Genomic DNA, 15009 nt, shown 5'->3' with positions numbered 1-15009 from the left:
CCAGAGTGTCCAGCGCCCTCTTCTGGCCTCATTAGGTAACTACACTCATGTGCATCTACTCCCCACCCACACACATACTTTTAAAAGTTTTAAATTCTTTTTTTTCCCCTCCTGACACAGGGTCTCTCTGTGTAACCTTGATTGTCCTGGAACTCTGTGGACCAGGCTGACCACAAATTCAGAGATCCACCTACCTCTGCCTCCCTAGTGCTGGAATTAAAGGTGCAAGCCACCACCGCCCGGCTTTAAATTCATTTTTTAAAAAAGAGGACTGGAGATGTGTCCCATTTGGTAGCATGCTTGCTTAGCACGCACAAAGCCTTAAATTCAGTTCCCAGCACAGAGTAAACTGGGCATGGTAGAACACATCTGAAATCCGAAGCAGGAGGGTCAGACGTTCAAGGCTAACTAGGCTACCCAGTGAGTTCAGAACTAGCCTGGGATACATGTTTCAAAAGAGAAAAATTAAAAAGACCCCAGTGGTTGAAAGCTACTGTTTACGGGCAACACAGTACCATATCTGATTCCTGGACTTCACATCAGCGTCTGCAGCCTGTTTCATCCGGTGTAAAATGAGGACCGTGAGGGATGGGAGAGACGGCTCAGAAGTTAAGGTGGTACTAATTACGAAGAGAACTTGTGTTCCATTCCCAAACACCCAGGTTGTTTCCCAGAGTGGCTAGGACGCTTAATTAAGTTAAATCTGCAGCGTCGTGAACAGTACCAGGAACATGCTAAAATCACCCGAACGTCAACTACGTTACCCATTTAACAAAGCAAGGAACTGTCATTCCCAAATTCTCCTAGTCTGTGGAGTAAGGGAACACAAACTACAACTCCCAGCATGCTGCGGGGCTCGCCAGCTGCATAAAATTCCAGAAAGGACTACAATTCCCATAGTGCTCCGGGCCTTCCCAGTACAGGTCTGCTCCGGGTCAGAAGAGTCCAGCTGCACGGTTCCCCGCTGGCACGGAAGAGACGTCCACGGAGCCTGCGGGCGCGGAAAGCGAGTGCCATAGCCATGCTACGCAGCCTGGCCCGGGCCGCGGTCCCGGGGCTCAGGGTGCCCTGGGCTCAGTGGTCTAGGAATTGGGCGGGGGTCCCAGCCCACGTGGTGGACCTGCGCAGCGACACGGTGACTCGGCCAGGGCCGGCCATGAGGCGCGCTATGGCCGAAGCGGTTGTAGGAGACGATGATTACGGCGAAGACCCTACGGTCCACGGTGAGCCGGGCGAACAGGCCCGGAGCAGGGGTCGTTGCTGTGACCTCTGAACGCTGTCCACGGTGCTGACAGGGCAGCACAGACGCAGAGGGGTGCCTTGCCTGGCCTTTGAGGAAGCACCCGTAGGCTAAGTGGTGCACTCTGTGTTCTTGTGCGTTCTCGTTCGTTCTCGGGGAGATCCTTGGTAATGCAGCCTCTTGAGCTCCACACTGAACTCGGGGAGCCAGAATCTGCATTTTAACCAGACCACCGGGTAGTTTCTATCCACTGTCACTCAGTTGCCCAGATGGATGTTGTCCAGGCTTGCAAAGCAAGCCACTCCCCCCAACACCTCCACTCCCCACCCCCGATGGCCAGAGAGGAGCTCAAGGACCCACATCAGGAGCAAGGAAGAACCGGATTTGAGGCAGGTCTGACTGCAATGAGGCAGAACTACTCTCTTTCTTCACAAAGACAAAACCAATCTAGCAAAGAAAGTGCTTGCTGCTCCTTCCCAGGGGGACAGAATTTCATAATCTAGGGAGTGCTTTAAGGAGACAGCAAACCAAAGCCCACTCGGGGTCAATAACCACTGCTAAAGTGGCCCTCTAGTGCTGCTGGGTATGTACATCTTCAGCCGGTCCAGAGATAAACCACCGATCACCACCTGACCCCTGGAGGCCTGTTTGTGGGCCCAGGGATCACTGGGGCTGATCTAGAATCTTTCGACAAGGCTGTTACCAGGAACTTCAAAGCTGCTGAGCTACACCGCTCAGCAGGCACCTGGTGTAAACAGGTCACCACATCAAGGCAGGGAGGCACTGGCCTTGACAGGAATCTGAGGAGGGTGAACCAGGGCCTGGAAGGAGGAGAGAGCAGAACTCTTAAAGGGTGAGCAGCACCCAGGACTCAGGGAGACACCGGTGTGTGTCCTCTGGGGACGGAATCTAGATCACTTCAGCACTGAGCGTCACGCCACAGACAGGAAAGCCACCATGGGCGTTACACAGGCCATTTGCTCACCCACCAGCTGCACTCTTTGTGCCCTGCCAGTTCCCCAGAGGCTCTTCTTCTGTGGTGATGTGCAGAGGAAGTCTGCAGGGAAACCACAAGGCCTCACCTGCCGGGGCTGATGGGAAAGGAAGAAAAACAGGTGTGAGGTCTGGATGGGAAAGGGGGTTCAAACCACAAGAGAGTTTCAGTGGCCTGGGGTGGGGACTGCAGCCCAGGAGGATCGACAGAGGGGCCTCTGGACATGACAGGTGGTTACCAAGATCACTGACTAAGGGATGGCAGATGGACTCCGAGCCCCGCCCATGGGACCATCAGTTCTCCTCTGAACAAATGTACTTTTTAGGAGAGAAGTGCTTAAGACAAGAGTCTTGCTGTGTAGCTCAGGCCGCCCTCCAACTCAGTTATCCCCCTGCTTCAGCAGAGTACTGGAACCACAAGTCTATCCTATCCTCATACCCTGTAACAAGTTTGCACAAGGAACTGTACCAGGGTACAGTGGCCCAAGAAATTGCTGATTCTTGCCCTACCCACCCCCTCCCTTCTCAGAACTGCAGGAAAAGGCTGCAAAAGTGCTTGGGGTGGAGAGGACTCTGTTTGTGCCCACCAACACCATGGCCAACCTCATCTCTGGTGAGTGTCTACCTGCCCTTCTGAGCTGGGGTCTGTGGCACCATGGGCAGACCTGGATTTCTTTTGGGTCCAGCTGGTGGAGCACCCTGCAGTGGGAGGAGTGAGGTCTGTGAGTCTCTGCCACTCCCTAGCTCTTCCTCCTGGATGCTTGCTTACACTGCAGCCCTGGCCTGGGTTGTTTCCCAGTGTGCTTGTGTCTTCAGTTCTCTGATACGAGAGGCTGCTCTTGGTACCCCGGGCTGCCCATTCTTGGAGACAGCATCCTGGCATCCTGGCCCTCTTCCTTGCTGGCCCCGGGGTCCGATGCAGGTTGTTAGTGCCCAGCCTTCACAGTAAAACCAGCCTAGAATTGTGTATCACACCAGTCTTTTCAACATGTGGCAGTGAGGTGTTTCAAGGGGCGCTGCCTCCTGATTGACAGAGGCAGTCTCAGCTCACTGGGGGCCCTAGCTCAGCCTGGCCAAGCTGAGAACGGGCAGGGCAGAGAGAGACTCTGGACCCAGTTCCAAGTCCTGCCCTCCTCCCATCTGTCTCAGTGATGGGTCACTGCCGGCGCCGGGGTTCCCAGGTCCTCCTTGGGCAGGAGTGCCACCTCCACGTCTATGAGCAGGGCGGGGTGGCTCAGGTAAGGACCAGACAACACTCCCCTGGGGTTTTGGACATTCTCCAGCCAGCTAAGATATCAAGGTAGGCCCCCCCCGTTTCCCAGGCACCAGACTGGAACCGGCAGAAGGGATAAAGGGAGATGGAAGAGACAGCCAGTGCCCAGATTTGCTCATCTGCCGCAGTGCCTTACTGCCCCCTAGTGGACAGACGGGGTAGTAGCACTCCAGAAAGAAGCGAAGGGGCAGCAGGGTCTGAACAAAGCAGGAACCAGCACTTCCCAGTTGGGATGCTGTGTCTACATGCTCAGAAGAAAGACCCTGGGTTCCAGAGGTTGATCGTACTGCAGAGGAACCTTCCTACCTGGAAGTGCCACCGGACTCACCTGATCCAGTGTTCTCTCCCACCTGCAGATCGCTGGGGTGCATTCCCACCCCCTCCCAGACCTCCCTCACGGCACCTTGGACCTGAATGAGCTAGAGAGGGCGCTCGCCCGAGGCTTTGGGAGCTCCTACCATCCAGTCTGCGAGCTTGTGTGCCTGGAGAACACGCACAGCAGCGCGGGAGGCCGGGTGCTCTCCATCGACTACCTCCGCCAGGTAGGGCGCTAAAGTCGGTGCACTCTGTCCCCTGAGCAGTCCGTGTCCCAGGAAAATCCTCTCTCTGGCGGATTGGCTCCGTGGTTAAGAACAGTGCTCTAACAGACAATTTGAGCTTGGCCGGATCAAAACCATCGGTAACAGTAACACTAGCTCCCGGGAATCCGGTTTCCTCTTCTGGCCTCCAAAGGCACACCATCACCACACATGGCATACGTCCACACACACATAAAAATAAAAATAAGGGGTTGGGGATTTAGCTCAGTGGTAGAGTGCTTGCCTAGCAAGCTCAAGGCCCTGGGTTCGGTCCTCAGCTCAAAATAAATAAATAAATAAATAAATAAATAAATAAATAAATAAATAAGACAACTGGACAGATGGTTCAGTGGTTAGCATCACTTGCTGCTCTTCCAGAGGTCCCTGAATTACATTCCCAGCACCCACACCAGGCAGCTCACAACTGTCTGTGACTCCAGCTCCTGGGGGAACCCAGTGCTCCTGAATTTAATTTAAATTAAAAAGAAAAAAATATTCCAAGCCCAGTCAGTGGCCTCTTGGAAATTTTGCCTCTGAACACTACCTGACCTTTGCCCCCAGGTGCGTCTCCTGGCTCATGCCCACGGGGCGAGGGTCCACCTGGATGGGGCTCGGTTGATGAATGCAGCCGTGGCTCTGCGTGTGCCCCCCGCACGCCTCGTAGAGCACTGTGACTCCGTATCCTTCTGTTTCTCTAAGGTAGGCTGGCCTTCCTGCCAGACCCGCTTCCTGGGCCGCAGAGGCCGCAGCCCTCACCCCTCCCCATCTCAAGGGCAGGCTTTGCAGGTTAGGCTCCAGGACTCTCTCCTCTCTTCCCTCAGGGCCTCGGTGCACCAGTGGGGGCTCTGGTTGGGGGACCCAAGGACTTCATTGAAGAAGCATGGCGCCTCCGCAAGGCCCTGGGTGGAGGCATGCGCCAGGCAGGAGTGCTGGCTGCGGCTGCCCTGGTGGGACTGGCTGAGGCAGAGGAGGTGCTGCTGAGGGACCATGAGAATGCCCAGAGATTTGCTAAAGGTGCCTGGACCCACCCTCACCCTCCCTCCCTTTTGCTTCCTTCTACCTAGGCCTTGATGACCCCAGCAGCAGGATCAGGTCCCCAGCAGGTCTGCATCCCAAGAGTCTAGTGTGTTGAGAGTTAGCCCTTAGGAGAGGACCTGGGTCTTCCTGACTCACCAGGCCCTACTCCAAGCACCCCACACCGGATGCAGCTAGCAGAGTCAGGCACCAGGCTAGAGTGGAGCCTCCAACTTGGGTGTTTTGTGCATATTCTAAATATTCGTAATGATCCTATGACGTTCCCACATCTGGGGCCAGAGTAGACGACCGACTTATTTAGTGACAGAGAGGGGAAAAGCAGGATTCAACTCATGTTTCCAAACGCCACATCAGGATTCAGGCTCTTTCCCCCACAAGATAGCTGGGCCGCCCTTCTGCCTTCCCTGTGGGATAGTTCTGGTGGTGGCCTATGGTTGGGCCCTGGGGTTACAGTATGCTCACCACAATGTCTGGCTCTAGGACTCCAAGACCTGGCGTCACCCATTTGCTCTGTGGATCCTGCCACTGTGGAGACCAACATGGTGCTGGTGCGGGTGGCTGGGCTGCCTCCCTCAGAGCTGTGCCAGCATCTACAGGCTGTGAGTGCCGAGGAAGTGGCTCAGACCGGCCATGCCGTGCGCGTGCTGCTGTTTCCCTGGACAGAACAGTCTGTGAGGGCCGTGTGGCACCGAGATGTGTCTGCCCAGGATATGGAACTGGCACTGAAGAAGTGGGAGTTTGTGCTGAGACAGCTGAGGCCCTGAGACCAGGGGATCAGGGACCAGGTGCTATGTTTGAAGTGGGCAGTGACAGGCCTCAAGCTGTTAGCCTGATGAAGGAAGGCTCCTCCTCTTTGGAGGCTGATGACATCACTCAGCCTCTGGTTTGCTCCAGTGACTCTCCGGTGCTGGCCTCATGCAGTCAGGAATAATCAGGCAGAGCTATAACCAGGCAGAGCTAGGACTGAATATCCAGAGGAGGAAGTGGATAAAGGAGACAGGTCCTGGGGCTGGGCGGTATGGCATGGCCACCTAGTGTGCATAAGCCCTGGGCTCAACCCCCAGCACTGTGGGTTCCATCCCCAGCAGGTGTGTTGGAATCCTAGTGTGCCTGGGGATTAGACATTCAAGGCCATTTTCAGCTACACAGTTTGGTGCAAGCCTGGGCTACACGGGACCCTGTCTTCAAGCAAACAGCTCCTTAGTGATTGACATGGTGGAATTATTAGAGGTGGATTACAAAATAAAATATTGAAGGCACTGTATTGGCCATGTTTTTATAGATTTACTTACTTATTTTATGTATGTGAGTACACAGTCGCTGTCCTCAGACACACCAGAAGAGGGCATCGGATCCCATTACAGATGGTTGTGAGCCACCATGTAGTTGCTGGGAATTGAACTCAGGACCCCTGGAAGAGCAGTCAGTGTTCCTAACCACTAAGCCATCTGTCCAGCCCCTGTATTGGCTATTTTTATGTCCGGGCTAAATACGCAACAGAGAGCAGCAAGTTCAATTCCCAGCACCCACACATTGGCTCACAACCATCTGTAACTCCAGTTCCAGGGGATCTGATGCCCTCTTCTGGCCTCCATGGGCACCAGGTACCTACAAAATACCCAGATACACATGCAGGCAAAACCAACAAGAACACACGCATGGATCTTCCATTCTGGATGTGTATATAAATCTGCGGAAAGGGAAGCACACCCCAGTCAGTTGTGTGTCACCATAACAAGTTACCAAAAGCAGTCAACTCACTAAAGAAAAAGTGTCTTTTGGCTTCCAGCCTTGCAAGCGTCAGTCTGTGACTAGTGATCCCTGTAGCTGCATCCACAGGAGGCAGAACATCATGGTAGAGCATTTGCCACAGGGACCTTTGGGGGGTAATGCCAGGATCTAAACTAGCAATAGTCCGTTGCTTTAGCTCTTGGTGTCTCACAGGAACCAGAGAGGAGACTGGACTTCAATGTGAGGGGATTAAGCAGAGACCCCAGATAGAGGTGACTAGGAAGCCGTTGGAGAGAACAGGCATGGTGTGTGGGCTGGTCAAAGGCACAGGAGGGGCAGATTGTCTGGGTTGCAGCAAATGCAAGCAGAGAAAAGCCAGAGCCTGCCTGCAGCAGAGGGCTGTCTGCCCTGCACCCCCAGAAAGTTCCAAATCTGTCTGGAGTCTAGTGTTTGGGGCTCCCCAGGGCCCCAGCGTGTTTCTCCTGTGCTTCAGGTGGTAGAGCATGAAGCCAGTGCCTTCCCTTCTGTTCTCTCGTACTGCCTTCTGGAGACAGACAACACATACACATTATGTCGGCACCCACTGATGGAGAGCAAGCTTCCCCAGGCGAGCTAGTGTCTTAACCGGGCAGCAGCCCCTCACATGTTCTGAGGTTCTGGCCTTAGGAACTGAGGGCTAGCTGAAGCTCGGTTTCATCTTTCCTAAGCAATGAAGGCTCTGTGTAGGTCTTCAGCCTCCTTGGTGTCTGCTCTGCACCCTGGCTATCTTATGCCCATCCACCCAGCTTCAGTGCTGTGGGCTCCCCCTAGGCAGGCACTATCTGCCTCCTCCTATGTATCCCGGGGTCAGTCCAGACTTGGTGTGTCAGAAAGAGACCTCAAGAGGATCTCCCTGTCATCTGGAAGCTGCTGCTGTAACTGGCTAGGGTGAAGTTCGCATCCAGGAGACACTGGATCCTCACGGGTCCCTGGGGCCATCAGAGGATAACCAACCAGAGGCAGCTGTGGTATTGCAGAAGAAAAGGAAGGGTGGGACATTTGCAGGCACTTGAGCTCAGAGCCAGTGAGCCCTGTGCTGCTGAAGGGGCTTCTTTCCCGGGCCCACATTTGCCTGCAAGAACTGAGGCCCACACATAGGGAATGGTGAGGCTCCTGCCCATGAGGCCCGATTGCCACAGAGGCTGGTCCTTGTATGTGTGGAAGAGCTCCCCACTTGTCTCTCCTCTCGACGTATCCTCCAGAGCCCACTGTCTCTTCTCATCAGCTCTGAGCCGCTAACGCCTCCCTGGGCAGCACTGTCCTGCCTTTCACCTGGGCCTCACAGCTCAGCTACCCAGTGAACCGCAAAACAAGATGAAACCATTGGGCGTTGCTAAGGAGACTGGCCCATCAGAGCCAAGGCCTCGGATGACTTCAGTAAGTCCCATGTCTAGCCACATGCCCTTGGACACAGACACATACCCTTAGGCAAGTGGGGAGGTCTTCACAGCCACCGTGTGGGTTCTTCCCCAGTGTGGACTGGAATCCTAAAGCCACCCACATTCCGTGGGGCTGGAGTTAAATTCACAGCCTGGCTTCCAGCAGGCAGACATCTCAGCAAATGTTTACGAAGCTGGACAGAGAGAGGCTATCATTTTCCTCTCGCTCCCCATGAGCCAGCCCAGATCCTGCCAAGGCCCAAGGCTCCTCTCAGGCTCTGGACCCAGGAAGAAGGCAAATCCTGTAGCCGCAGGACATGACAGAGCACACACCTCATACGAGGCATCTGTGATGGGTACACACACATACATGCACTGATGGCCAGAGACACACACACTGGGCTGTGTTCAGCCTTGTGTTATCATGAGAAATGAGTATTATTACCAGTTTGAAGAATTCCAGGCTGGCCCTGGTGGTGCATGGCTGAAATCTCTCCACTAGGGAGACTAAGGCCGAGAGGGGTTGGGGGTGGGGGCAGCAAGTTCGGACCAACATAGTGAGGCTTTACCCCTGTGCCCTCCCCGCAATAAATAAACAAACAAACAAATACTGTAAGTGAAAAATATACATCACAGCTAATTTACTCAGACACTTGGAAGTGCTCGTACATGGAATGGCAAAGGTTTGAACACAAATTGGAAGGCAGGGTCTCCATCAGCTCCAGTCCTTTGTCCCCAGTGGGTCCCATTAAACCTGGCTCCTCAGAGGTTCCCCAGACCCCTCAGAGGCTCCCCAGACCCTTAGAAGCAACTGAAAGTGGCTTAGGGATACTGCTGGGACCAAACCTTGAAAAATACTACCTTCTCTTCCCTAGTACATATCCCAAACTCAGGAAGGGTCTACACCAGAATCAGCCGTTTGGGGCTTTGGGGTACTACACAACCCCTAAGTTATAGCTACCTACTGTCCAGATACATGACACAGGTGTGTCCCCTCTCGTGTGGCCAGAGCTGGTTCAGTTCTCATCCGTGCTGCCCCAGGCAGGGAGCGGGCTGCAGGCCTGGACCTGTGCACTGACCCATCCACATCTGCAGCGAGTCTCTCCAGGACAGGTTTCTGCCTCCCTCTGCGGAGTTCCTCTGTCCAGACATCCCAGGGGCTGGCCAGGCATGGTCCCAGCTCACCCCTAATGTGGCCAGTTTCAGACATCCCCCTGGCTGTTGCTACAAAGAGAAGTTCCAGGCCAGCATGGGCAGCAGCTTGCTGAGGAGGAGGACTGACTCCCAAAGGTCCACCTTGCCTAGAAGGTGTGCCCTCCCATCCAGCCTCGAGCCTCCTCCCCATCAACCTCCCGTGGGGAAAGGGAACAAAACTGAACCCAGGGGTCCCGCCAAACAGTCTCAGCTGCCTAGGTTGGAGTGGGCCACATCCCCCAGAGCAAGAGCACCTCCTGGACACAGAGAGCCCTGACGCACCCCAGCCAGACCGTACCATCAAAAGCTCGTGACTGGAGGCACCGGCTACCCACCTGCCTTTCTCAAGTCCAGATGGAGTGGAGGTGAACACTTCTGCCACAAGCCATCCCCAGGGCCTCTTCCCAGCCAGGACTCCAGCAAACGTTGAGGGTGCCTGAGATGACCTTCTCCCCACCCCCCTGCCACACTGGGACTCAGAGGATGACAGAGTGAGGCATTCCTGGGTGCTGGCTCAGGGTGAGGAGACGGGCAGCTGCGAGCAGGAGGGCACCACTGAGCACCTCTGAGGCGCAGGAGCCCCAGGCCAGGGCCAGTGACCAGCCGAAGCTGATGTGCACGCTCTGCACGTGCTGCAGGCCATACAGGCGGGCAGCCTCCACGAAGGCCAGCTGTGAGTAGCAGATGTAGACGCTGAGCCCTGCCAGGGTCAGGGCGCCTGGGGAGAGAAGGGTGGCAAGACTGCTCAGCGTGTCCTCCCGTGGTAGACTTTAGGTCTCCTCTCCCCTCCCAAATACCACCTTTACCTCAGGACAGGCACTAAGGGTAGTGAGCTCTGAGTTTTAAGGGGTGAGTATTGGGGCTTCCAATACAGTCCTCCACCCTGAGACATCACCCGGCAAAACCCCTTGTCAACAGCCCCAGAACTCAGTTATGTCAGCAAAAGGCACAGCCCTGCAGCCTGCACTATCTGGCCTCCGTCCACCCTTGGGCAGTTGAGGGGGTGAGGTAAGGGTGCATTTCTAACTGCCTGCAGCAAAAGCCACAGGTTTGATCTGGGAACGGGCATGGAAAAGAATCTAATGCATTGCACTCTGGGACAGGTAGGGATGGGTCAGCACCCACAGTGGAATGGTCACACTTACAGGCTTGTCCAGGAGCCAGCACGGCTGGGGTCCCCCTCGCCTGCAGTGCCCAGCTCCCCATCTATCTGCCTTAGCTCTCTTACAGAACATCCCCCAGCTCTTCCCTGCAGCCTCAGCTGATGACTCTACATCCATCTGCCTCTCCTCCTGACCTCTTGATTCAGGGAACTCCGGTCTGGTCTCTCACCATGCTTCCCCCTCTGAGGGCAAAGTACCCTCTGCCCTGGGAAGGCGGGGTCAGCCTCGCCCAGAAGCTACTTTCCAACTCTCTATCTTCTTTGTGCAAAGAAAAAAAAAATGCAGAGGCTCCGAGAAGTTTCTCAGTTATAATCCTAACCCACTCTGGCTGTCAGTGGCTCCCTGTGGTGGCTTCCCATGGCTTCCTAATTGGATTTGGCACTCACAGTCAGTCTCCTGGGTCAAGGCCACGCTGATATTTTGATTACCCTGACTTCCTTCTCTAGAGACCTGGCTCTGAATGTCTGCCTCATTACTTCTTCTCTGTGGGTTCCCCATCTCAAATGCATCCCACTCCTAACAAAGGTCTCCTGAGGAGCCCAGCATCCCCTGTAGGGAAGGCAGCCATGTCTGGGAAGGGGTCCACCCTGGGTGATCTCATCTTTGTGGTTACAGCCAGGAGAATGTAATGTGGCTGGGACAGACAGTACCAAGTTACTCAAGGGGACCCGAGCACCCGTGTCCTTTTGGCTCCGGAAGCCTTGGGTCTCTAGCCTGCTAAAGTGGCCTACATGGAGCTCAGCCTGGTGTTGTGGCTGGTTCTAGCCTGGGACTAGGGAGGTAAGGGCCAAGGACATTATGGTTCTGCTTGCCCTACTCTGTCTTCTTGTAACAAAACATCTACCCACAGAGCTAGTTTTGCAGTGGCCGTGGAGAACCTCAAGTCTCCCAGGCCAAGAAGCTCCACTCCAGTGCTCCTTAGTGGTGGGCCAGCCTTGGGGATGGTGGAGTGAGCTCTCTGATGCTCAGAGGGGATTAGGGACCAGGATGGGGATTAAGTGAGTGAGGACGCCCCACCCCCAGGATGACCCTCCCTCCAACTCACCCCCTAGCAAGAAGTAGCAGCCTGTGGCCAGCAGCAGAGGGACACTCTGGGACAGGGAGCTGAGCAAGCCGCAGACCCAACCACACACGATGAGGATGAGGCTCAAAGGCAAGACTACCATGACTGTGCGATGCAGGGCTGTGGGGAGAGGGAGCTCAGGGGCGGGAAGGGGGGGCCTGCCTCCAAGGAGGAGCCAAAGATGGCCACGCCTTCACCTGCTCCTGTCAGCGAAACAGAGGTTCAAGCAGATACCTATTTCCGGAGAGACTACTAGACCCTCCCCGCAGCCACCCCTTTCTGGTACAGGCTTCCTGAAGCTAGGATGAGAGAGGACCACCAATGCCCTCCCCTCTCTACCCTCAGGCCTCTCAGGGAGAGTAGGCTGTCGGTGGCCATCCAACTCGAAAACTGGCCAGTCCAGAAGGGGACTTGGTGGGCCCCAGGAGACCCAGTCATGCTCCAAAGTGGTCCACATCCTCAAAGACAGAGGTAGGCTCCACTGAGAAGGAACGGAGGTAAGGGGAGGGCAGAGCAGGCTAGGGTTCTGCCATCTGTGGTCAGAGGACTGTGATGGAAACCCTCTGAGCCCGAGCCTCAGAAGCAGTTTGTGGGCTGAGGTGAGGTGGTTGGGTCCCAGACCTGCCTGAAGAATCAGAGATGGCACTGCCCCAGGACTCACAGAGCAGGTGCTGTATGGAGGGAGAAGCTTCCAGGCCGGAGCTGGCAAAAGGGTCGATCAGGGGCACACAGCTGTTCTGTCCTGAAAGCCAAGGTGCACATGGGGGGCTGGGAAACATGGGTCCCACAGGCTTGGGACCAGTTTAACTCTTGAAACTCAGGGTTAGTTATGGCTCCAAAGGAGGGGATAGAAACTAGACCTCTTATTTAATTAGGGGTCACAGAAGGCCATACCTGCAGGGAAGTGAGTTTAAAATCTCAAACATTCCGAAAGGCCCAGATTGGGTCACCAGAGAGAAGATGCCACATTCTGGAGCCTTCCTGACTCATGTTATATGGGCTCTTTGGTCCTAACACATGATCACACACACACATAAGTACCTACACATGCATGTATGCTGACCACATATACATAAGCATCTACACATACATGTACGCTAACCACACACACATAAGCGTCTACACATGCATGTATGCTAACCACACACACATAAGCGTCTACACATGCATGTATGCTGACCACATACACATAAGCGTCTACACATACATGTATGCTGACCACACACACATAAGCATCTACACATGCATGTATGCTAACCACACACACATACACATGCATGTATGCTGACCACACATACATACGCATCTACACATGCATGTATGGTAACCACACACACATATACACATATACATGCATGTATGTTGAACATGCACACATATACACCTACACATGTATTATGTTGAACACACATATATAAGCACCTACACATGCATGTATGCTGAGCACACACACAAGCACCTACATATGCATGTATGATGACAACATATATAAGCACCTACACATGCATGTATGCTGAGCACACACACAAGCACCTACATATGCATGTATGAGGACAACATATATAAGCACCTACACATGCATGTATGCCAAGCACACACACATAAGCACCTACACATGTGTGTATGCTGAGCATACAACACAAGTACCTACATATACATGTATGCCGAGGACACACAGATAAGAGAGAGGAAGCCACTATCACACATATGCTTACACATACAAGTTTGCTCACAGGTGTACACACACATAAACACACAGTCACAAACACACACACACACCCATACACAGTCACACATTCATATGTTCATTTTTGCCTCTCGTATTCACACAACTTATATTTTCTCACACCTAAGTACCATGTGTTCACATTGTACCACGTGTTCACACTGTACCACGTGTTCACACAGTACCATGTGTTCATACACCATCACCATCACATTCTTAACACCCTTTTGCAAGGGAAGCATCAGACTGAGGTTGGTGAGAAGGGGAATTTGGGGGACAGCGGGAAGCCTGACATAGGAAATACCAGCCCCTGGTCACTTGGTTAAAGGTCTGTGGTCTACTATAGGCCCTGAGCATCCGCCTATGCTTCCTGCCCCTCCTCAGTCCCAAAGCCCCTCCTCTAACCCCTCCTCAGTCCCAAAGCCCCTCCTCTAACCCCTCCTTAGTCCCACAGTCCCTCCTCTAACCCCTCCTTAGTCCCATAGCTCCTCCTCTAAGACAGGGTCAGGGGTTCTCTGGCCCTGTGGAGGAGCAGCAGTGACTGAGCCCCGGCAGCTGGGATCCAGCCTCTTGGTGCTCTTCTTCCTCTGATCTCCATGGAGGACCCTAGACCTAGAAATGCTAAGGAGATACAAACTGTTAAATTACTGAGAAATAACGAGCAGGTCCATGGCCCACCCGACCTGTCATCTCTCAAGGACACTCTAACTCTTCCCATCCAGGCCTTAAAGAAAAGCTCTTCCGAATGTAAGAAAGCATGGTGTCAGCCCCCCCAAACCCCTTCTTCCCAGCCATGGTCACGATGACAGCAGCCTGTCCCTGAGCAGGGACCTTCATCCCCAAACCCTTCACACCTCAGCAACTTGAGGGGAGACCTTGATGGGATGGAACTGAGACTCCCTGGGGAGCAGATGGTGGGGGTAGAAATAAAGGAGGTAGAAGGGGAGTGGGACCAAGGGATCTCTGGGTGTAGCTTACCTTCACAGGTGCGCCAGAGCCCAGAATGCGAGGAGAGCCGCGCGCCGCCCGAGCTGCCAGCATCTGCCACCTCCAGGATATACCAGTAGTCGCTGGCGACCGCCGCTGCCAGCAGCGCGAAACTGAGTAAGGCGCCCAGGGCTGCACTCAGAAACAACGCGGCTAGCAGGGCCATGTGAGCTGGAATCGGACAGCAGCGCACCACGGGAGGCAGGGCTGAGTGGGAAGAGAAGCTAGGGACTGGCTGCACCGGGTGTCAGGGAGGTGAAGAGGAGAACTGTGGGCTGGGAACAGTCGGGGTTCAGGACTGAAATGAAGCAGGCTAGTGAAGGTTTAGGCGATGGGAGGGCGGGAGCATCAGCAGGAGAGGGCATGGGAGGGGTGTTGTGGAGCAGGCTGGCAGGAAGCAGAGGTTAAGTGGAGGGTAGGGTCGTGGGAGAGACCCTGTCCTAGGTTCTTCTGTGACCACTGCATTTCTGCCACCGCACGAGTGGCCAAGTATGCAAGGAAATGTATCACTTTTCTGTGCTGGCCACTCAGTAAGGGAAGAGGGAGAAATCTCAGGTCCAGGCAGAGCTGGAGACAGTAAATTTGGGCTCAAATCCCAATTACGTCAC

The 15009-nt window shown here is 54.4% G+C and overlaps 2 protein-coding genes across 6 annotated transcripts; one reads left to right on the top strand and one right to left on the bottom strand.

The window, feature by feature from the left end:
* Positions 1-894: 894 nt before the first annotated feature.
* On the top strand, positions 895-6383 carry Tha1 (threonine aldolase 1). Of its 4 annotated transcripts, XM_006247854.4 has the most exons (7): positions 895-1223; positions 2763-2846; positions 3383-3471; positions 3863-4048; positions 4646-4783; positions 4906-5098; positions 5600-6383. In XM_006247854.4, exons 1-7 carry the CDS (start codon positions 1022-1024, stop codon positions 5881-5883), a joined length of 1176 nt encoding a protein of 391 aa, XP_006247916.1. In that variant the 5' UTR covers positions 895-1021; the 3' UTR covers positions 5884-6383. The 4 variants fall into 4 exon arrangements, with proteins under 4 accessions (XP_006247916.1, XP_038943433.1, XP_006247915.1 ...); XM_039087505.2 differs by lacking the exon at positions 3383-3471 and having other exon boundaries at positions 905-1223; XM_006247853.5 differs by lacking the exon at positions 3383-3471 and having other exon boundaries at positions 938-2846.
* A 2493-nt stretch (positions 6384-8876) lies between these two features.
* On the bottom strand, positions 8877-14567 carry Tmem235 (transmembrane protein 235). Of its 2 annotated transcripts, XR_005490577.2 has the most exons (5): positions 14393-14567; positions 12350-12430; positions 11671-11808; positions 9798-10180; positions 8877-9492 (listed from the first exon to the last, which is right to left on the bottom strand). XR_005490577.2 is itself a non-coding variant. In XM_039087509.2 (4 exons), the coding sequence occupies exons 1-4, from the start codon at positions 14565-14567 to the stop codon at positions 9939-9941; spliced, it is 636 nt and encodes a 211-aa protein (XP_038943437.1). In that variant the 3' UTR covers positions 8877-9938. The 2 variants fall into 2 exon arrangements, 1 of the variants encoding a protein (XP_038943437.1); XM_039087509.2 differs by having other exon boundaries at positions 8877-10180.
* Positions 14568-15009: the final 442 nt, after the last annotated feature.

This window comes from Rattus norvegicus, chromosome 10 (genome assembly GCF_036323735.1).
Source record: "Rattus norvegicus strain BN/NHsdMcwi chromosome 10, GRCr8, whole genome shotgun sequence".
Taxonomy (NCBI): domain Eukaryota; kingdom Metazoa; phylum Chordata; class Mammalia; order Rodentia; family Muridae; genus Rattus; species Rattus norvegicus.
The sequence above is the reverse complement of the archived record's forward strand: the minus strand, read 5'-3'. Positions and strand labels throughout refer to the sequence as shown.